General features: G+C 38.5%; 1 protein-coding gene and 2 long non-coding RNA genes across 4 annotated transcripts; all 3 read right to left on the minus strand.

The window, feature by feature from the left end:
- Window positions 1–38: 38 nt before the first annotated feature.
- LOC117928169 (putative disease resistance RPP13-like protein 1) lies at window positions 39–9,425 on the minus strand. 2 transcript variants are annotated; one of them, XM_034848054.1, is made up of 4 exons: window positions 7,965–9,425; window positions 2,724–3,048; window positions 1,267–1,414; window positions 39–744 (listed from the first exon to the last, which is right to left on the minus strand). In XM_034848054.1, the coding sequence occupies exons 1-2, from the start codon at window positions 9,366–9,368 to the stop codon at window positions 2,965–2,967; spliced, it is 1,488 nt and encodes a 495-aa protein (XP_034703945.1). In that variant the 5' UTR covers window positions 9,369–9,425; the 3' UTR covers window positions 39–744; window positions 1,267–1,414; window positions 2,724–2,964. The 2 variants fall into 2 exon arrangements, with proteins under 2 accessions (XP_034703945.1, XP_034703944.1); XM_034848053.1 differs by having other exon boundaries at window positions 1,267–2,187.
- A 4,198-nt stretch (window positions 9,426–13,623) lies between these two features.
- Window positions 13,624–16,215, minus strand: LOC117929357. The gene is made up of 4 exons (XR_004653744.1): window positions 16,043–16,215; window positions 15,635–15,766; window positions 14,266–14,647; window positions 13,624–13,696 (listed from the first exon to the last, which is right to left on the minus strand). It is a non-coding gene; the product is annotated as an uncharacterized LOC117929357 (long non-coding RNA).
- A 115-nt stretch (window positions 16,216–16,330) lies between these two features.
- On the minus strand, window positions 16,331–17,777 carry LOC117929359. The gene is made up of 3 exons (XR_004653745.1): window positions 16,787–17,777; window positions 16,547–16,643; window positions 16,331–16,427 (listed from the first exon to the last, which is right to left on the minus strand). It is a non-coding gene; the product is annotated as an uncharacterized LOC117929359 (long non-coding RNA).
- Window positions 17,778–23,298: the final 5,521 nt, after the last annotated feature.

Genomic DNA, 23,298 nt, shown 5'->3' on the forward strand with positions numbered 1-23,298 from the left:
ATGTTCACTAATTGCATATAGAACATAATTAGCCCTGTAAAAAAATAATTAATATGATCAATCATCTTCTAAGATGGCATGTTACATAGAAGGTAACAAGATTATGCTACTTTTTTAAATTTTTCCTTAGGGTATTAATTTCATAATGTGGGTACAAACTGAAAGTATAGGAACAAGTACATTGATAAAAATTAAAAGATCCCCAGTATGCTTGAAACAAACTGGAGACTGATCAGTTTCTTACAATATCAGAAGACAGCAACCCAGCTATAGCTAACCACACAAACAGATTGAAGAACACTGAACAAGAATCAAGGTAGACTTATCTGGGCCTGTCTGCAAGCCTTTTGCTCTGTCTTCCACAGGAGAGAAGGAATCTCTTCTGCTAACACATTGTCTGTATAAATGGCTACTGCACAGAAGCAATCCTCTTTACAAGACTCTTTAAAACTTCTTCTTGTCAACAATCCGTCCAATCCAAAGTTCATAATTGGAGATTTGCCAGTTTGTGTTGTTTAATTCTATGAACTCTACTGTATTCTTCTCTGCTTCCCCTTCACCTGCTTGGCAACTGGGCATTGGAAAATTTGGTCTTTAAAATCTGGAGCCAAGAAAGAATGCCTACACAGGCACTCACATTTGAACAACCCCCTCTCCCCATCAAACAATACAATAGTTGTTGAATCCATAAATCCCGGTGCCACAGCCACTTGCAGTTGCACTGCAATTGTCATCAGTAATTGCCTGCAGAACAGACCAAGAAGTATTAATGCAGTTCCAATGGTTTGCAGTGTTCTGTTTTCGGTGCTTATATAATCAAAATCAAGTGTTGTCCTGTAGTAAAATCACTCCCAAAGTCTCTATCTTCTGATAAGAGGTTAACTTATGCGGCAAGATGGTATCAGTGGGATTCTTGAAGCATGCCCAGGCACAAATAACTAAAGCCATATTTTCAAAAAAAAATGGTTACCAACCAAGAAAAACCTGGTAGAATTAGCATAGAATATGTAAAAACTGGAAAATCACCATGTTAATTTGAGCAGGTCATTCAAGTACATGTGGTTTTGGCCTCTTAAATATTCAATCACAAGTACATTCTATATGATTTTAAGCTACTAGAGAAGTATGAAAAAGAAAATTATGAGAATGTCAACCAGTGTGGAAACTAATTTCCTCAAGTAACTTCTCTCAATATCCTTTTCCTTTGTGACAATATTAAAGACCTATGGTTACAAGTTACAACTTAATTTTGATCTCTGGACTTACCATGTGAACATACTTGAGTCTGATTGTAACTCGACCCAACCAAGCAAGGGCCATCCATAGTTGATACCATTGACGTTGGTTGATGGAATTGAGTTACAGGCTAGTCCAGCTTGAATAATAGTCAAATATGCTCTCAAAACGAACTTTCCTGAGATTGAGATCAAACCTTGTATCATCAAAAGTTCAGAAAAATAAATACAGAGAATATTTAATTTTCTAAAGCATGAAGATGGGGAATAAGCTCAAAATCATCATTTCTATACAAAATCAGATAATTCAATGAGAGAATTGCACTCAACTACTTTAAGATAATAACAACATCAAAATAAAAAATAGAACTGCAAAAGTCTTATAGTTAAGACAATTTAATTACAATATTCGTTGTTGGAATTTTGCGGTATAGACCTTCATTTAGACTTGGACTTTTTAATTTTCTTTATGAATAAACAATTGGCTCCTACTCAAATGAAAAATGAGAACCAATGCTCATAGTCACAGACAGAAGTGTAGGCAAGGCAATGCCAATTTTGCAAATGATCATTTGGTCATAGTCAAGACCTAAGAAAAACCAAAACAAGAACAATAGAACATCAAAATTGGGACAGAACATGTGTAGCAACTACATAACAAAGATTTGTGTCAATCTTCTCACCTTTTGAACGGTCCACTGGGTTAATGCAAAATAGACTGCCTTTTTTTTTATAGGGGACCTCAATCAGTTTCAGATAACTAAAAAATTCTATAAATTCAATACCATAAAATACCTCACATAAAAATGTTGCTTTTGGAACTGTAGTTTTCCAAATGTTCCCAAATTTAAAAATACATTGGCATAAAGTTATTGATGTTTCCCTCATATTTTTTTCCATGGTCATATCAAACATTGTTCACATAGTAAGTCTTCTATGCTGATCCTTGTTACTTAATATGAGACACATAAAAGAAAAAGTAGTGATCAATTTATTTTGATATCGAAGGGAGCAAAGTCATAACATGTATATTACATATGTAGCCAACTAAGTACATATTATGATGTGGGTAAGATTCAATACATATTTCAATAACCATGAATTACCTAAAAATGTATCCACGTGTTCTTACAGGGGATAAACACACAAGTAGCTAAGAGTCATCTCTACCCATTCCGAAAGGTAAATTGATGGTGTCATGAAAATATGATAACTGGCTTCTTTAAAATATGAATTACCATGGATCAATCTTTCTTTACTCTTCTTTACTTCATTAGAAAATTCTTTAAAAAAGAAAAAAAAAAAACAAAGATAGGACAGAGCATGGTGCATAACCAAATTCCTAATAAGAAGACTAGAAAATGAGTTATGGAGACATGCAACTATAGAGATTGTTAGAAATTTTGAAACATGAGTACTTGGCCAGCTACTTTATGAATTGGAACATAACTTTTTAAAGAAAATAATTCTAAGCATAGAACAAATTACCTGACTATATATTGATCACTATTTTTGGAGTTGAGAGAGGGCAATTTCATATATACAAGATCATGGGATTATGTTCCCTCTAGAACTCGATTTTGCTTGTCAATAGCCCGTGTACCACATTCCTCTCTGCTCCCCCTTCATCTGCTTGGCAATCGGGCAATTGAAAAAATTTCATCTTTAAAATCTGTATCCAAGAAAGAATACCCATATAGGCAACAATCTAGACAACCTCCCCTCTTCATCAAGCAATACAATGGTTGTTAAATCCACAAATCTCACTACCATGGCTATTGGTGTCTATGCTGCAAATGTCATCAGAAATTGCCTGCACGACAGACCAAGAAGAAGCATTTGTTTTTAAAACCAGAAGCTTCTATATATCAGTAAAGCATCTTATATAAAGAGTATATATTTACCTTATCTATTTAAAAATCACATTTTCAAAAATTTTAAAATTTGAGAGAATAAGAATCTATTTGGTGAAGTTTTTAAAAATAATTTTATGTTTTTAAAAATTGAAAACAGTTTTAAAAAATTAATAACACTGTTTGGTTATTCTTCTCGATTTCCTTTTTTAAAAACAAAATAAAATACAGAACAACTTTTAGAGAACAAGTAAAAGTTATTTTTATCTATTTTTAAAAATAATAGAAAAACATATGCACTCTATTATTTCTCTTCTACATAGAATTATTATTTTTCAAATTTTTTGGTTAAGCAAATTAACTCCAAATTAAACAAAATTTAATGTGTTGTATTTGTTAACAAGTCTATTAATTTTTAAAAATAATTTAAAACTTAAATAATAAACTCATTAATACCATAAATTTATTAATATAATAAAATATCTTTTTTTTCTAACAAATAATAAAATAGTATAATTTCTACTAAAAATATAATTTATGATTTTATTATAATATTACTATTTATGTTTTACTAAAAACTATATATATATATATATATATATATATTATATATATATATATATATATTATATATATATATATTATATATATATATATATATATATATATTTTAATTTATTTGTAATTACAAAATTATTTTCATTTTCAATAAGAATTCAATTAAATTGAATTAATTAATATTATATAATTTGAATTTAAAATAATTTAAAAGAAAAAAAAAATTTATCGGAACAAGTCTTTTTTTTTAAAAAAAAAAAATCCTTTTATAATAATAACTTACCAAAAATCCTTAATTTTATAAAACATTAAAAAAAAATTTTTTTTTGATTAACGTTAAAAAAGTTTTTTAAAAAAAAGCATAAAAAATCATGTTCAAACAACAAATTTTAAAAAATGAATTAAAGTACTTAATTGACTTGTATTAAAAATGAATATTAAAATTATTTTTATATTATAGAAAATTTTGTTTTACTATAATAAAAATTAAAACTGTTTTTTTTTTTTTTAATTTGAAAACAATTCTTAAAAATAAATTTTTAAGAACACTGCCAAAACTTTTTTTGATACCTTGATTGTTTTAAACAGTTTTTAAAATTATTAATTTTTCAATGTAAGCCTTTAAGAGTTAAAATACAAAAGTTACTGTCACTTAATTTTAGGCTTAACAATGTAGGAGATTTAAGTGGAGGCAAGGAATTAAGCAGATATATTCTTGAGATTAGAAATTTGGGTGGAACATAAATTTTGTAAAGAAATTAAGTTTAAGCACACAACAATTACCTGCCCATGTGTTGGTGCAGCGCCACTCCCATTAAAATAGCACACAATTGATCGCTATTTTTGGAATGTGAGATATATAACGCCATTCTTCCCCTTTCTCGAATTGGAGCCGTTGTTTCAGCAAAGGACAATTGTAGACCCACAGATAAGAGAGAGAGTCTGGCAGTCTCTCTTTTGTCAAGTATTGGAGCTCAGGGCAGCAGATGATCCTTAAGGTTTCAAGAGTGGTGAGGTGGTGAATACCCGCTTCTGTCAAGGATTGGAGCCTTTCGCACATGCAGATTTGTAATCCTCGAAGAGAGGTGAGTTGTTGAAGCCCCTTGTTGTCAAGAGACTTGAGATTTGGAAGATTCTCGATTGAAAGATAAGTTAGAGAAGAGGGCAGCAGACACTCCTTGGGAAATAATTCCACGCCTTCACATCCACCATTGACTGTGAAATCAGTAAGAGAGGTCAGTCTTTGCAAACCCCAGTCCACCTGAGGCGTGAGTTGGTTGCAGCCCTCTATTTCAAGTTCCCGTAGGTTGGAAGGCAAACCCTCTCTGTGTAACAACAATTCTGGACAATCCTTTAATCGCAGTTCCTGCAGAGATGAATGGGTGTGCGCCAGCACTCTGAGGATTCTGAGCTTGGAGCAATTGCAAATCTCATGGCACATCGAGTCGAGAGCGGGCAGTTGGATGTATACAAGATTAGGGCACCCTTCGATTTTCAATTCACGAAGAGATGTGGGATCCCCCTCTGAAATCGAGATGCAGAGCTCCTCAAGCCCCTTAAGACCATTTATTTTAGGCTTAACAATGTAGGAGATTTAAGTGGAGGCAAGGAATTAAGCAGATATATTCTTGAGATTAGAATTTGGGTGGACATCAATTTTGTAAAGAAATTAAGTTTAAGCACACAACAATTACCTGCCCATCTGTTGGGTGCAGTGCCACTCCCATTAAAATAGCACACAATTGATCTCTATTTTTGGAATGTGAGATATATAACGCCATTCTTCCCCTTTCTCGAATTGGAGCCGTTGTTTCAGCAAAGGACAACCGTCGACCTGCAGATGAGAAAGTGAGTCTGGCAGTCTCTCTTTTGTCAAGTATTGGAGCTCAGGGCAGTAGAAGATCCTTAAGGTTTCAAGAGTGGTGAGGTGGTGAAGACCCGCTTCTGTCAAGGATTGGAGCCTTCCGCACCTGTAGATTCGTAATTCCTTGAGAGAGATAAGGCGTTGAAGAACAGATCCTGTCGAGAATTGGAGCTCAGGGCAGTTCCCGATGTGTAATTGTAGAAGAGAGGTGAGTTGTTGAAGCCCCTTTTTGTCAAGAGACTTGAGATTTGGAAGATTCCAGATTGAAAGATAAGTTAGAGAAGAGGGCATCAGACACTCCTTGGGAAATAATTCCACGCCTTCACATCCACCTTCGATTCTGAAATGAGTAAGAGAGGTCAGTCTTTGCAAATCCAAGTCCATCTGTGACGTGAGTTGGTTGCAGCCCCGTATTTCAAGTTCCTGTAGGTTGGAAGGCAAACCCTCTCTGTGCAACAACAATTCTGGACAATCCTTTAAACGCAGTTTCTGCAGAGATGAATGGGTGTGCGCCAGCACTCTGAGGATTCTGAGATTGGAGCAATTGCAAATCTCATGGCACATCGAGTCGAGAGCGGGCAGTTGGATGTATACAAGATTAGGGCACCCTTCGATTCTCAATCTACGAAGAGATGTGGGATCCCCCTCTGAAATCGAGATGCAGAGCTTCTCAAGCCCCTCAAGATCATTTATTTCGAAATCAGTCAACCTGGGGAAGATGTCCAATATTGAGAAGGACAATGAGAGAGAATCACAGGTACCGCCATTGATTGATAGCTTTTCAAGGACAGGGTGGTGACATCTGAACAACTCAGGTAGAAGAAGGTCCAATTTGGTACAATCAGAGATTGATAACGATTTCAATGTAGTGGGTAAGCCAACTTTGTTTGGGGATCTGTAAAAAGAGCAATCACAAATTTCCAAACTGTACATGTTAGTTTGCAGGATTTCCTCCTCTAGTAGAGACTCCACAGAATCACATTTTCTAATGTAGAGATAGTGGGGTACCAGTGGAAGTTGCTTCAACTGAGAGACGTCTGAAATTTCAATTTTTGAAGTTTGACTAGCTGTGAACCCACAAGTTTCCCTTTTCAACTGCAATTCACGGGCAGCAGGAACGTTGAGTGTAGGCACAAGCAGTTGCGAACAACCTTTAAGGTTAAGTTCCTGCAATGAAGAAAGGTGCATTGGTAATTCCCCAGTGAGTTTTGGACATAGCCTTATAGAAAGCTCCTGGAGACGAGGGGATTCTCCACATATGCCTCCACAACATAACCATTTCTCCCAATTGTACATATCTTCAAATGATAGAGTTTGCAGGGATGGGAAGGAGGGATGAAGCGAGGAAGAAGAATTCCCATAAAACTCACTACCCACCATCACTACTCCACTCATTTTTGAGATCTTTATATGTACAAGACAAGGTAGCTGCCCCAGTGGCGGCAATGTTGAGCAATTCCCACAATTCGAAAGCTGAAGGGACACGAGATTTGAAAATGATCCATCTCCAAGCCAATCTGGAAATGTTGGACCAGGATAGTGTTGAATGGACAGTTTTTTTAAATTTGGATGAGGTGTTAGCCTGTTGAGAATATCATCTTGTATAGCATCATGACTAATCCCGCGACTCCAATTCAAGGATAACTCATCAAGGTATTTCTTATCCTTCATATTCGCCTGCAATGCATCCTCAACACCCACCACATTCTCCATTTTTGAAATTTCAAGTCTTCCTCGAATCTCTGAAAGCTTCCACAATTCTCCAAATCTGAACCCACTTTCTTTGCCCACAGTAAAATTAGGCAATTTCTGCAAACTTTTTAATTGACCTATATCATTTGGCAGTTCTTCCAATGAATTAGGCCCACTAATATCAAGATAGCGCAAATTAATCAACTTCCCCATTTTTGAAGGCAATTCAAGAAGAGATTGACAATTACTCAGCATCATTGTTTGTAAATTGCACAAACAACATATTGATTCAGGTAATCTTTCAATCGATGTTTCAGAGAGATCCAAGTAACGCAACTGTTTTAAGTTGTGTATTGAATCAGGCACAACAGCTATGAAGTATCCTCTCAATGACAATGTACGCAAAGATTTAAATTTTGGTAATATATTTTGTAAAACTCTAGTACTCAAAAAATAAGTAGAATGGAACCATGGTGCCTTCACCTCTAATAAGATTGTTCTGGGATGTTTGGCTTCACCAACAGGCTTAAAAGTTTCAAATACAACTGCCCTGTCATCGTCACTTTTAAAGTGGAGAAAATGGCGAGCCTTATCAGATATTTTTTGCAGCTTACAATCTTCCAATCGAACGCAAAATTGTTGGGAGATATGTTGAGCCAAGTCATGTATTAGATCATGCATTACAAAGCATGATTCTTCTCCTCCAAGGCATTTTTGAAAAAATGACTTTGCTAAAAGTTCATTAAAATATGAATCACCTACCTCTTCCATTCTTCTGTTACTTTGTCCTGAGTGTAAAAACCCTTCTGCCATCCATAATAGAATCAGCTCCTCTTTGTGGAATTCATAGTCCTTGGGAAAAATTGAACAGTAAGCAAAACAACGCTTCACAGGTAGAGAAAGATGCTGGTAACTCAATCTAAGAGATGGAAGAATTTCATGATCAGTCTGAGAATGCCATGTTTGGCTATTCAAAATATCTTCCCATTCTCTTCTTTCGGGCTTAGAGTACAAGAGACTCCCGAGTGCTTTCACAGCCAAAGGCAATCCTTGGCACTTCTTCACAATCTCTCTGCCTATGGGTTCAAGCTGAGGATAAGCGCAGAGGTCTCCATTTGGAAATGCAAGTTTTGTAAATAGGGACCAACTATCTTCAGGGCTTAATGTTCCCAGCTGATGAGTATGGATTGCACGCATGACTTTTGCAACAGTTTCGCTACGACTGGTCACAACAATCTTGCTTCCCTGGGCTGCAGCGTGGAGTGGAGTTCGTAGTCTATCCCAACTTTCCCAATCAAGAGACTCCACATCCCAGACGTCGTCGAGAATGAGTAGAAATTTCTTGTTGCCAAGGTTGTCTTTGAGTTGACGTTGAAGCAAATCTAGGCTGTGATCGGAAGTAGGGGTACAACCGATTGCCTCAAGAATTGATTTGGTTACACCGATAAGAAGAAACTCCGTGGAAACACAGACCCATGCTTTCAGGTGGAAGTATTCCTTCACTCTGTCATGGTTATAGAGAAGCTGAGCGAGTGTGGTCTTGCCGCTGCCGCCCATGCCCACTATGGACATCACATCTATGACGTTGTTGCCTGTTGCAGTTTCCTTGTCAGAAAGCAGCCACTTCACCATCTCCTCCTTAATTTCATCCCTGCCGTACACGAAGGACTCGTCCACCAAAGAAGAGGATGGTAATCTTGGTGACAGTTTCTCACCATCACCTTCTTTCAGCCCAAGCTTCTCTTTTTCTTCAGCAATATCTTCAAGCTTAGCAATCATATCCTTCATCCTGGACTCCATGCTTTGATTGGAAAATGGAGCCTTAACCCTGGTAGAGAACTTGTTCCACACCTGATAAATTCCACCAGGTTGGGAGTCAGCAGCTTCAATCTCGCACCGCAAGGCTTCGGTAGCGATCTCGTCCAACAGGTCCTCCGCATGATACACAGCATCCTTAACCTGGACCAGCCAGTCTTTGACTAGTGGGTCTGAAAATTGCTTCATCTCCGCATCATTGAGCGCTTTGTGGACAACCAGCAATTTCCTCTTCAATTTGTTGAGGAGTTCATGGCTTAGCTTCTGTCCCCGGATGAAGTTCATCAACTCCGGAGAAGCCAACCTGTCGAATAGAACTTGAAGTGAAGCGGAGAGGAGTGCGTCGGCCATATCTGTTGACTGTTGCTTTGCAAATCAAAGGAACTCAGCGATTCAGTTCAGGAAAAAACGAAGGTAAAGCAGATGCAGAATCACACCACCAAACTGTAGTGGACTGGTTTGAACACGAGATCCAAAAATAATGGAAAAATAAAGAAGGCCACAGAGAGGCACATGGGGCTGCACCAAACACCAAGAGATGCACATGGTCTGTCACCCTCGAGCATAAAACTCATGTTTTGTTTATTAATGACTCTTATCTTTTTTAAATCCATATATAATTTTATCTATAACTTCATGCATGTTTTTTTAATTGTTAGTATTGATTTTTTATTTTTTTGTTTTTAATATATTGGTGAATCAATTGGTGGAGTAGGGGCAGATCTTTTGACATTGATCTAGGTCTTCAATTTTTTCTAGATTTGCTCTTTAGAATATTGTATTTTATTTACCATTGTAAAATAATTATTCAAGCTCTTAACTTGAAAATATTAAAATTATTTTTAACAATTAGCATTTTTGTTAAAAAAATAACTTGGTAGTTTATGAATTAAAGTATGAAAATTGTTATTTTTATGTTTTCATAACAATGTAATTGTGATACTCCCAACCCAAAGAAAAAAGGTAAAAAGGAACTCATTGTCAATGTTATTTTCACCTTGATTGGCTTTTGTCAAAGGCATATATAGCTTTTACTTGCATTAGTTCTATGCCTACTTGGATATCCTTAATTGGTTTTGTACAAACGATAATGGATTTCATTTAATTTGATCGATTTTGTAGTCCTTTAGTCGATCATAATCACAACGAAAGAGCGTCTCTATTTGAATGTTTCTATACATTCAACTGATTTAAGAATTTTTATATGACAAAAATAAATCTTAATTAAATAACCTTATCTTTGCCTCTTCTAGCTGTAGCAGTCATAAAACTTCTCATAATTGCATCATCACCACCTTCACTTCCCAATCTTGAAGCCACCTCGCAAGATTCTTTAACAACATCATTATTAATTTTTTTTCTTTTCTAAATTTTTCGGGTAAATAAAAAATAGCCTAAATAATTTGAAAAAAAATTTGAATAATAAACCGAAGGATGGATTGGTAAAAGATTATTATAAGATGTCTACTTAAATCAATAATATCCTCCTCACTTCCTTCCATATACACGAGATTCAAAAAATAAAAAATAGAACAAGCCATGCGCATGAGATTCATTTAGTTTTATTGAGAGAGTTGTGCCTGCCATGTACACACCAGAATACAGAAATAATGAAAGATGAAATAAGTCATAGAAGGCTCATGGGGCTGCTCAAAGCCTCAGAGAGAGAGAGAGAGAGAGAGAGAGAGAGAGAGAGAGAGAGAGAGAGAGAGAGAGAGAGAGAGAGAGAGAGAGAGAGAGAGAGAGAGAGAGAGAGAGAGAGAGGAGAGAGAGAGAGAGAAGAGAGAGAGAGAGAGAGAGAGAGAGAGAGAGAGAGAGAGAGAGAGAGAGAGAGAGAGAGAGAGTTTTTTTTTTTTCTGACTTTGAAGTTAGTGATGGTTCAAGACTCATGGAGTTGATTGAACATTATGATAGAACCAAACAGTCCATATTGTTTGCCAAAAGCAATTTTGTGAAAAAACATACTTTATGCCATGTTTGGTTTCAAAAAGTTTGAAGAAAAATGTAAGAAAAGGAAAAAGTGAAAATAAAAATAAAAAATAAATTTAAAATTAATAAATTATTTTTATATATGACATGAGATTCATTTTTACATATTTAACTATTTGATATAAAGATTAAATAGTCTAAAAATATATTATTTTCTTAATCATTTTAATTATATTTGACCTTTTTTTTCATATTTTTTTTATGATATAATAAAAAATTATAAAATCATTTTTTTAATATTTTCTTCCTTTCTTAGTTTTTTTCTGGAACTAAATATAGATTTATATTTAAAGTAATCCTTTATATTAAAGTCATACTTGGTTCTCATAAAGTGTCCAAAAAAAAAATGTTAAAAAAAAAAAAAATTTCTCCTGTTTGATTTTACTATTTAGAATATGAAAGAAAGTCAAATATAATTAAAATTAGTAAAAAATTTATATATTTTCAAGTTATTTTATTTTTATATAAAAGAGTTAAATAAGTAAAATAAGTTTAAAATATGATATAAAAACAATTTATTGACTTTTCACATCTAATTATCTTATCCTTCATTTGTAATACTAGAAGTATCAAGGAAATGAAAAAAAGGAAAGCTAAATGAGAATTTAAAATGATATGTCTGAATGAGAGTGAAATGTCAGATACTAAATTACATATATTTTTATTAATGAAGAAAAATGAGAAATAATATTTTTTTTAAAAATGATCTAAATTTTTTCCCTTTACTTTTTTTACATGTCACAAACATATATGGTTCTCTCAGTTTCTAATCTTTCCTAATTCATCAAAGACTAAATCCCCGTAGTCAATGACACAAGTACTGCATACATGGCAATGAGAATTCTGCTAATGAGAAGCTAGCACCAAAAGATTTAGGTCTTCTCTTATGACCCATAACCATGACATTCATCTCAATGATCATCTCCATGAAGACAGAAATTCCTAGTCACAGTACCTAAGAAATGCCAAAACAGGAACAAAACTTCCTAACAAACTTCAAGTCGCCTACCTTTAAAAGGTGGTCCACTGGGTCAATGCAAAATAGACCAACTTTTATTACAGAGACTCCCAATCAATGAATGCAAGCCGCTAAACCAAAATATAAAACAATGAGATGTTTTTAGGTTATTGAGAACATAAACCAAAACAAAGAAAACCTTTTTGTTTTAGTGATAAATAAGACATTGAAAGGATATGCAGTCATAAATCTTGCAATTTTGTATATTGCAAGAGTTAAATCTCCACTTTTATTACACTCGAAAGGGAATAGCAACAAGAAAAGAGCAAAGCAATTAAAATTTCTTACTGCCAAAGCACAATACATCCCTGCTTTCCTCCATGCTCGTATAAGAGAACATAGACTAAGAAAGTGAGAAAAACCTAAGCATCCATGGTTTTCCATAGTTATCAAGTGGTTCACTTGGTTTAGGCATACCTACCAAATAAAAATAGAGCATGAAAATGCGAGTACCATTAGAATATGGCAACTATCTGCATCCAAAATGTGAGCACTTGGGTTCAATCCTTCTTTACTCCTCTTCAATATTTGTTTCAGACTTGAAGCTTCACGAAAAAAGAAAATCCCAAGCACACCTGCCACCATTAAAAAAATCAGCATCAGCAAGCAGACATAAAATTCCTTGCACCTAACATTGACATGGACTCAAATTATCTAAAACTAACCTAAATTCATGGAGATGAATAGCCAACCAAGCCAAGCACATGCCTGTGTGATGTCTAGTCAGTCATCTGGAGAAGCTTGGAGCACGCCCATGATTAGATCTGTCACATATGAGTTGTATTTTGGTAATTCTGGAATGCGGTATTTTCTATTTAAGATAATAGATGGTGAGAAACATATAGTCAGATGAATAATAAAACACGTACTCTAGTATTCTACTGATTGATTCACCCATTCACTAATCATTAAAAAGTCTAGAAATATAGAAGCTTAAATTTTCTAATTTATGGAGATAGTAAATAAGCTCATAATCATCATTTCTATACAAAATCAGGAAGTTCAATGACGGAGTTGCACTCAACCACCTTAAGATAATAAGGACATCAGAATAAAAAACAAAGCTACAAAAAGTCTTAAAGCCAAGATCAATTTAATTATAGTATTCTTCTTTGGGAGTTATATGGTATAAACCTTCGTTAAGACATGGACTCTAATTTTCTTTTCAAAGAAATAGTTGACTCCTGATCAGATAAACAATGAGAGCCAATGCCCATGGGCACTAACAGGAGTGTAGGCATGGCAACAACAATTTTTCTAATGAGAAGCAGCACAAGAAGACCGTCACCTTCAGAATCCATGTCATTGATCCCAATGATAGACCCAGCAACAGTTCAAAAAAAAAAAAGTATACAAAAATTCATACTCACAGTCAATATCTAAGAAATGCCGAAAAAAGAACATAACCACATCAAAATTAGGACAAAACAAGTACAACAACTACCTAATAAGAAAAAAATTGACCAAAATACTTCATGTAAACAAATAATAAAAGTTGACCAATTCAGTACCATAAAATACTTCATATAAAATTGCAGTTTGCTAAATGATCCTGGATCTAAATGTACATTGGCATAAAATTAATTATAGTTTCTTTACCTCACATGTTTTTATATTGCATAATGGAACTTTGCTCCTTCTCATAGGAGGTCTTCTATGCTCATCCTAGTTGCTTGATATGGAACGCATGGAGAAGAAAAGAAAAAACAAAAAGTATTGAGTAATTTAGTTTGATAAAAATTAAAAAGAAAATGGAAATTTATTCAGAGAAGTAGCATCAATTGCCCATGGAATAAGTGCCTACAGATGTCTCCCAAAGAATCTTAATTCATTCATAAAACTACAATATTGACTACAAACTAACCAAAAAGATGAAAAAATTTAAATTTATGCAAATTTATAATCACAAAAAAGAAGAGAAATTCATTCTCATATACAAATTCTAAAAGAAAGAGTGACAAGAAAAGATTAACTAATAAAAACTCCAAAGGGGTGTGGTGGTATATAGAAACTTCGACCTTCCTCGTTGTTGGCCTTATTACAACCCCAAAGGTGATTAAAAAGCCATTGCTCATGTGATTAAAATATGATAACTAGCTTCGTTAAAATGTGAATTACCGAGAACCAATCTTCCTTTACTCATCTTTTCTTCATTGGAAAATTCTTAAATCAAATAAATAGAGCATAGAATTGGAACATAAGTTTTCTGAATAAAATAAGTATAAGCATAGAATTAATTACTTGACTGTATATTGGTGCGGTACCACTTTCATTAAAATATCACACCATTGATCACTATTTTCGGAGTTGAGAGCGAGCAATTGCATATATATGAGATCAGGGTACCCTCTGATTTGCAAGTAACGTCAATAGCCTGTCCGATATGAAGTTCATAATTATATGAACTCTACTGCATTCTTATCTGCTTCCCTTTCATCAGCTTGGCAACTAGGCATTTGAAAAAATTTGGTCTTTAAAATCTAGATCCAAGAAAGAATAACTATACAGGCACACACACCTGGACAACCTCCCCTCTTCATCAAACAATTCAATAGCTATTAAATCCACTAATCCCACATCCATGGCCGCTGGTGCCTATGCTGCACATGTCATCAGGAATTGCCTGCACAACAGACCAAGAAGAAGCATTTGAGTGCTTATATGATTTAGCAGCTCCATCAGAATCAAGTGTTGCCCTGTAGTAATAGTCACTCCTTAAGTCTCTCCCCATGTGCAGGTAAGTATCTGGGTCTGATTGTAACTCAACCCAAACAAGCATGGGCATCCATACTTGATACCTTTCAGGTTGGTCAAATTGAAATGAGTTACATATAATGCTCATCTCCAGTATCGTTTTAGAAGCTAGTTCGGCTTGACTAATAGACAAATAAGCCCTCAAAATAAACTTTCCCAGGTTGAGAACAGACCTTATATTGAGATAGTCCACAACCAACCCTGCTCTTAATATATAAGAAATAGTGAAAAATATATAGTCAGAGAAATAATAAAATACATAACCTAATATCCTATTGATTGATTCACCCAGTTTTTAACCATTAGAAGGTCTGGAAATATAGAAGAGTAACTTTTCGAATTCATGAGAATGGTGAATAAGCTTAGAATCATCATTTCTACACAAAGTCAGTTGGTTAGATGAGGGAATTACACTCTTAACTACTTTAAGATAATATAACAACATCAAAAATAGAAAATTGAACTATAAAAGGTCTTAAATTAAGACCAATTTAGATACAATATACTTCTTGGGAGTTTCACGGTATAAACATTTGTAAAGAATTAGACTCCTTTAAGACTATGGACCCAATACACGTACTCGCCGATAGAAGTGCAGGCATGCCAATGAGAATTCTGCTAATGAGAACCTAGCATAAGAAGATTATTGTCTTCTCCTGTGATCCATAACTATAGTCCGAAATGGGATCCATGACATTGATGTCAATGATCATCTCCATGATAACATAAAATATACAGAAATTCCTAGTCATAGTCAAGACCTAAGAAAAGCCAAAACAAGAACAAAGAAACATTAAAATTGGGATAAAAACAAGTGCATCAGCTTCCTAATAAACATTTAAGGCTATTAGCTTACCTTTAAAAAAGTGGGCCACTTAGTTAGCACACAATAGACCAGCTTTTGTTACGATTCCCAATCAATGCAGGTTGCTACTATCATAACCGAACTTTGTTCCTCATAAGCAGTCTTCTATGCTGATTCTGGTTACTTAATATGAAACATATACAAAAAAGAAAATAAAAAACAAAAAGTAGTGATTAATTTAGTTTGATATTGAATGGAGTAAAGTCACAACATGTGCATATGCAAGTATATTATCCTAAAAACCACTTGCAAAAGGCACCAAGTACCCAACTAAGATCATACTTGAATAACCATGAATTACCTAAAACTGTATCCACATGTTCCTGCATGAGATAGATACACCAATAGTTTCATCTTTGCTCATTTGAAAAGATCAATTAAAGCTACGATGCAAATTACCTGGGATGAATTTTCTTTTGTTGGAGAACTTCTTAAATCAAACAAATAGAGTTTGTTGCTTGCCCAAATCTTCAACAACTGGACCTGCCAAAGACTTGTGTAGATGTACAATTCCTAAGGAGTGTTGAGCATATTAGGAGCCTTTGAATTCTGAAAGGAGGTCAAGACCTTAACAATGTAGAAGGTTTAAGTAATTCTGTTATCAAACATAATAAAATTGATTAAACAAAACCTTGAACAGTGAGGTATTTTCTTCTAAAAAAGATGAGTCTACCATTATGTGGCCTATTGAGAATATAAAAAAAAGGGACATCAGAATCATAAGTAATTAAAATTACCTACCAATAAGCAGGTAGCTAGAATGCATCCACGGTTTTCTCCATGCCTGTATTAGAGAAATGACAAAGCAAGTGAGAAAAAAAATCAAAGCATTCATGTTTTTCGACAGTAATTAAGTGGTTCACTTGGGTTATGCATACTGCCAAAGCATGAAAATATGAGTACCATTAAAATATGATCTGAATTGTCTGTGTCAAAATGTCAGCACCTAGGTTGAATCCTCATCTACGGCCTTCGAATAACATTTGTCCTAGGCTTGAAGCTTCAAGAAGAAAAATCTTAAACCAAATAAATGGAGCTAAGGAATTATGCAAATATATTCTTGAGATTAGAAATTTGGATGGCTGCATTAGGAATTGGAACATAAATTTTCTAATGAAATAAGTTCAAGCACAAAGCAATTACCTGCCGATATGTTGGGCAGTGCCACTTTCATTAAAATAGCACATCATCGATCACTATTTTTGGAATGTGAGATATAAAAGGCCATTCTTTCCTTTTCTCAAATTGGCACTGTTGTTCTAGTGAAGGACACTTGAAGACAGACATATAAAAGAGGGAGTTTGGCAGTCTCTCTTTTGTCAAGTATTGGAGCTTAGGACACTTGTAGAGATCTAAGGTTTCAAGAGTGGTGAGGTGGTGAAGACCTGCTTCTGTCAAGGATTGGAGCCTTGGGCACGAGTAGATTTGTAATTCTTTGAGAGAGATAAGGTGTTGAATAACAGATCCTGTCAAGGATTGGAGACTTGGGCAGTCCTGTATTCGTAATTTTTTTAGAGAGACAAGGTGTTGAAGCCCCTTGTTGTCTAGAGACTTGAGGTTTGGAAGACCATAGACATAAAGATAAGTCAGAGAAGAGGGCAGCAGACACTCCTTGGGAAATAATTCCACGTCTTCACATCTACCAAAGATTGTGAAATGAGTAAGAAAGCTCAGTCTTTGCAAATCCCAGTCCACCTGGGATGTGAGTTGGTTGCGGCTATAGATTTGAAGTTCACATAGGTTGGAAGGCAAGCCCTCTCTGTGAAACAACAATTCTCGACAATCCCCTAAACTCGGGTTCTACAGAGATGCATGGGTATGCGCGAACAATCTGAGCTTGGAACAATTGTGAATCAAATGGGACATCGACTCAAGAGCGGGCAGTTAGATGTATACAAGATCAGAGCACCCATTGATTTCCAATTTATAAAGAGATGTGGGATCCCCCTCTGAAATCGAAATGCAGAGCTTCTCAAGCCCCTTAGGACCATTGATTGCGAAGTTAGTCAACCTGGGGGAGATGTCCAATATTGAGAAGGATAACGGGAGAGAATTATCATAGGTACTGTTGGTGGCGAAATTCCCCTGCTACAGTAATTGTCCACAGCAACGGAATCTCGGTCAACGCAGAGTGGTAATTCCTCCTTCCTCCTGCAAAAAAGCGTCCGGACGGGATGTCCGGACACACCCTCCGATGGTTTTGTCAGCCATGGCTCAAGAGATCAAGCTATCAGGCTATTTCAGGGATACTCAGCCTTCTTTTTCAGGGATAGCAAGCTTACCTCCCTCCTTGTGTGAAGCCTCTTTTATACAGTGTCAGAAAGTATGGCACCGCCTTGCTAGCGGGTCCCATTGTCATGATTGTGGCTCATAGGGAGGCTAAACAATCATGACATTTCTGATGTCAAGTGGGAGCTGTCATGAAGGTATTTTGGCGGTGGACGTCACCGCAATTTACGACTTTTAAATATCGGGGATGTGTCAGGAAACCTGAAAAGACTTGCGAATGTCTTGTCGAATGTATCTTGCATTAATGATGAGTGACAGTTCAGGAGACTTGATCGTCAGTGTTGTCAGAGTTATCTTTTTTATTGCGGGCGAAAGTGGATCCGGCGAATCGCGAATGTCTGACGAGCTAAGCTGCCCGGGTATGCTGTCACTAGAGTAGCCGGACATGTCTATCCGGGGAAGTTGAATCGTTCTCCTTTTCCATCCGGTGGAAGGTGCCGGATGTGAAATATCCGGAGAAGGTGTAGCGTCGATCGGATATAATGGCGGCGGTGAGTCATCCGGGTGGAATGAGCGATGATTCACGTCCGGGTGGAATTAGTCGTGCCATGCGTCGCAAGGGGAACCATTCGCGTGGCCAAGGGAGAGGGAGCCACGTGACACTTTTTAGTGGGGATCCCACAATGCCCCCTTTTATATCGCCTATCTGGCTTGGTCAGAAAAGGCGGGATAAAAATGTTACCTTTACACAATTTCTCTTTCACTCGGACAACAATGGCACGTGGCGCTTTCTCGTTGCGGGAGCTAGTGAGGCGCGCCGACTTTGAAAACTGTGCCAGATGGTGTGTTGTTTCAGAACTTGGTGCAATTATGTTTCCTGTCGTTTGGGGGGAATTTCTCAAGGCTTTGCTCTTATAAGTAGGGGCCTAGGGCCCTCTGTTGATACTTTTCATTCTGCTTCCAATCTCCCAAGTGCTTTTAGAAACTCTTCAGAAAAAAGTTCGAAAGCGCAGCGACTGGTTTTCAACTTTTCCTAGAAATTTTTGCAAGGTTTGCCATTTCTCTCTTCCTTTCTCTCTCACTTTGCTGCTTGCGATGTCGTTTGTTTGCCCTTTGAGGGGATGGATTGGGTTAATAGGAGTGAACAATACGGGTAGTTTTTGCCAGAGTTCGAGCCTTGAAGAGGCCAGGATGTGTTGGGGACTGATAAGGGGTTTCTGATGTATTTTAAGGGTCTTCATAGGTTTCTTTGAATGTGAGGTTGCTGAGAGAAGGGTTTTTTCTGGCGGGTCTATGTTGGTTTGTAGGGTTTTTTCGGGGGGTTTTGATTGTGTTTTGGGCGTGTTTAGGGTTTCTGTTGCCCCCTGCGCCTTTTGTGGGGTACCGATTCTTCTTTGGGGTAGAGTCAAAGATTGGGATGGGTATGCTGGTGATGTTAGGTTTTCTAGGCGTTTTTGCCATTAGGGTTGTGGGGCCAGATTGCTGTGTTTGACTGTTGGCATTCTTCCATGCAGGTACCATTTCAGCCCCAGTCTCAAAAATGTCTTCAAACAAGGAAGCCGCTTCGTCTAGCTCGTCCGGACAAAGCAGCAGAGATGTATCCGGAGATGTTCACGCTGAGAAATCCGTGGATAAGTTGAATGTGAAGGAGTTTCGCGAACGCTTCTGCATCCCGAATGGAGTGTTCGTTGAGCTTGTAGACGGAGAGGCCGTGTCGACTGAGAAATCTGAGGACAATGCCATCTTCTTCACTAAGAAGCAATTCAACGCTGGGCTCCGGTTCCCCCTCCCGTCTTTGTTCAAAGAGTTTCTTCATTTCACCCGGATTCCTCCGGTTTACATCCATCCTAACATGGTCCGGGTGCTGATGGGATGCAGCATTTTGAGCATGTTGTTCAATCTGGACCTCTCACTGCTGGAGGTTCTCTTCGTCTATTCCATTAAGAAGGAAAAGAATGACATCTTCAGCTTCGTCGCCAGTCTTCCATCTCTCCAGTTGGTGACCAGCCTTCCGGATTTGACCAAGGGGGCCGCCAAGGGAAGCGTGTTGGTCAAGGGCCTGTGGGCGGGCTTGACGGTGCATCCGGACAAGCAGTTTGCTCCTAACCAGTAATTGAAGGTCCCAGGTATGAACAAGTTACTCCCTGTCCCCCCTTGTTGCAAATTAAATCAGCATTATCAGGTGGCTGATATGGTTTGTTTTCTTGGTTGCAGGCAAGGATCAGAGGGGAAAGCTGGTAGAATGGGTGGAGAAAGCCTCGTTCGATCGGTTGAATAGGCTTTTTGAGATTGCGGTGGCTGAGAGGAATTGTGAGACGCTTCTCTCCGCACAGAATCTTCGTGCGGTTGCCCGGGAGCCTCAGTCATACGTACTCAATATCCTCCCAAGGCGGCTTCCCAAAGAGGTGGTAGCTGGAGAACATTTTGTTCTCCAAGATCTTCCCTTCTACGCGGAGGCGCGAAAGGCAGACGCCCGGGCACGCAAAGCCTGTCTCAACAAACGGGAGGAGAAAAACCAAGAAGGAACCTTGCGGAAGGCTCCGGGTGATAAACGCCTCGCGTCCTCTCCTCCTGCTGGCACCCCAGAAAAAAGAAAAAGAAGACTCTCAATAAGGGAAAGGAAATAAAACTTCCAACTCCCCCAAAGGAAGTGGTAATACCACCTATAACTTTTGTAAAGGGAGTAACAACAAGGACACCGGATCCCCCTGTCTTGCCCTCTGTTTCAAGCGGCTCCGGACGTCTTGCGTGTTTAAATGGATCAGGGCTTTCATTGCCAGGAGCTAGACGGCTGGTTCTTCCGGTTGAGGAAGCAACTTCAGTGATCAGCCCGGCTCTCCCCATCCGGACGCGGATGTAGCTAGCGCCTCTTTCGATGAAACACTGCCTCCTACGGCACCTCCAACGGAAGAAGCGGGGGCTGAAAGTCAGGGTTTGCCTCCTTGCGAGCCAAGCTCCCTTGCCCTTGTGCTGGTGAAGGGGCCAGCTACAAGAAGGTCTCGTCCGGCCCGTGACTTAAAGTCTGGCCTCATCGGGCGGCTTTAGGATCGACTTCTGGAAACCATCGAAGTCAGCTACTCGTCCATCCAAGAGGATCATCCGGAGGAGAGTGAGACAGTGATGGCAGAAGAGAACCCAACCGCCCTGGTGCTGGTCCTGGATGAGGGTTCACCCAAAGAGACCCAGCCGGCCGTGAATAATGAGGGCCCGGATCCGGGGGAGGAGTCATACCCTACCGCCTCGTCAGGGGGGAGTCCCGTTGATGATGCAGCTTGCACCTCCGCTAACCCTTTCAGCTATGCGGAGTTGGGAGAGATGTTGAAACGGATTCCATCCGGCTCAGACGTTGCTGCGCCTACAGGGAAAATGTTTGAAGCGGCGGAAATGGTATAGCTTATCTTCCTTTGATTTTTCTTTCCATGCTGGTGTGCTTTTCACATGACTGATGATTGAATTTGTTGTGGGATTTTCTGCAGCTGGTGAGCGGTATTCGCAGCATGGTTCAACAACACGATCTTCTTATAGACCTGCTGCGGACTACCAATTATATGAAGGCCTTCGTCTCCCAGCGTATGAACAGTGAAGAAAGACTGCGCTTGAGGTTGGAGCGGGCCGAAGCCAGCTTATCCACTGCCGGAGAGCCTCTGAAGAAAATGTTGAAGCTTTGAAGAAGTCCCAGGAGGACAATGAGGCTCTCCGGATAGAGCTAGTTGAGGCAAAGAGTCGGGAGGAATCTACAGACGCCCGCCTGCATGAGGCGGAGAGCGAGATGGCTCAGCTGAGGGGAGAAGTGAGGCAACTCCGGACAGAGGTGTCCATCGAGAAAAAACAGAGAGAGGATTTGCAGTTGCGCTTATCAGCACAAAAGGAAGAGTTGGAGGCTGAGTTTGCTGCGCAAAGGGAGGAACTCGAAGCGGACTACCAGAAGCAGATAGACGAAATGTACTTTTTCGGCTACCATTGCTGCATGAAGAAGCATGGTATTAAATGGGACGTCCCTTCGATTCCCCCGGATGAGGAAGACAAGCTACGCGGCAAGCCCTCCCAATGAGAGCTTTTCTTTTTGTAATTTTTACTGCTATTTTCTCCCTGTATTTGTAGTCCGGAGAGTCTCTTTGTACACAATTTTTACAAGTGTTAATGAAACATACTTATTCAAATTGCGCTTCTATCTTTCTTTCATTTGTAGTATTGCTTCAAATTGGCTGCATTCCAAGGGCGGAGTAGAGGGGTTCCACTTAAGGTTTGCAAATGGTATGATCCATTTTCGTTAGCTTTTGACACCATATAAGGACCTTCCCAATTGGCCTAAAATTTTTCGGTTCCTTTCTCAGCCGTGTCTTCAAAAACTTTTCTAAGCACCAATGACCCTTTCTTGAAAATTCGAGGTCACACCTTCCTGTTGTAGTATGCAACCGCCTTTTGTTGATATGCGGCCATCCGGATGGATGCTGCCTCTCTAGCCTCATCCGCCCAATCCAAGTGCCTTGCAAGTTCGTCGTTTTCATTTCTTTGACCTTGGACGGCAGTCCGGGCTGTAGGCATACCCACTTCAGTTGGGATGACGGCATTTGTTCCGTATGAAAGGGCAAACGGGATATTTCCTGTCGGCCTTCCGGGTGTAGTTCGATAAGCCCATAGGACGCCGGGTAGCTCTTCTACCCACTTTTCTTTGGCTTTTTCCAATCGTTTTTTCAACGCACTCAGTAAGGTTTTATTGGTTGCTTCCGCTTGACCGTTGCTCTGAGGGTACCGCGGTGTGGAATACAGATTTTTGATGTGAAGTTCCGCGCAAAAACCTTTAAAGGCAGAGCTATCAAACTGAGGGCCGTTGTCGGTTACGATTGCCTGAGGGATTCCAAATCGACACACTATATTTTTCCAGACGAACCTTTTGACGTCCTTGTCCTTGATGCTTGCGTAGGCTTCAGCTTCTACCCACTTGCTGAAATAATCGGTAGCAATGAGCAGAAACTTCTTCTGAGCGGCTGCAGTGGGAAAGGGTCCCATGATATCCATCCCCCATTGTGCGAAAGGCCAGGGGCTTGTTACTGAGTTTAACGCCTCAGCGGGCATATGCGAGATTGGCACGTATTTTTGGCATTTGTCACATTTCCTGACATGGATCTCTGTGTCCTGTCTCATTGTAGGCCAATAATATCCTTACGAATGCGCCCGGTGTGCCAGGGTTCTGCCCCCTGAGTGGTTGCCGCAAATGCCTTCATGAAGTTCAGATAGAACATATTGGATTTCCGGTTGGATCAAGCATCTGAGGTACGGACCTCCGAAGGATCGCCTGTAGAGATCACCTCCGATTAGGGTAAAGCGGGATGCTTGTACCCGAATTTTGTGGGCGTGCTTGGGATTGTCAGGCAGTGCTCCCGTTTGTAGATAGATTCTGATGTCGACCGCCCAATCATCTTCCT

The sequence above is a fragment of the Vitis riparia genome, chromosome 13 (assembly GCF_004353265.1).
Source record: "Vitis riparia cultivar Riparia Gloire de Montpellier isolate 1030 chromosome 13, EGFV_Vit.rip_1.0, whole genome shotgun sequence".
In the NCBI taxonomy this organism is placed as follows: domain Eukaryota; kingdom Viridiplantae; phylum Streptophyta; class Magnoliopsida; order Vitales; family Vitaceae; genus Vitis; species Vitis riparia.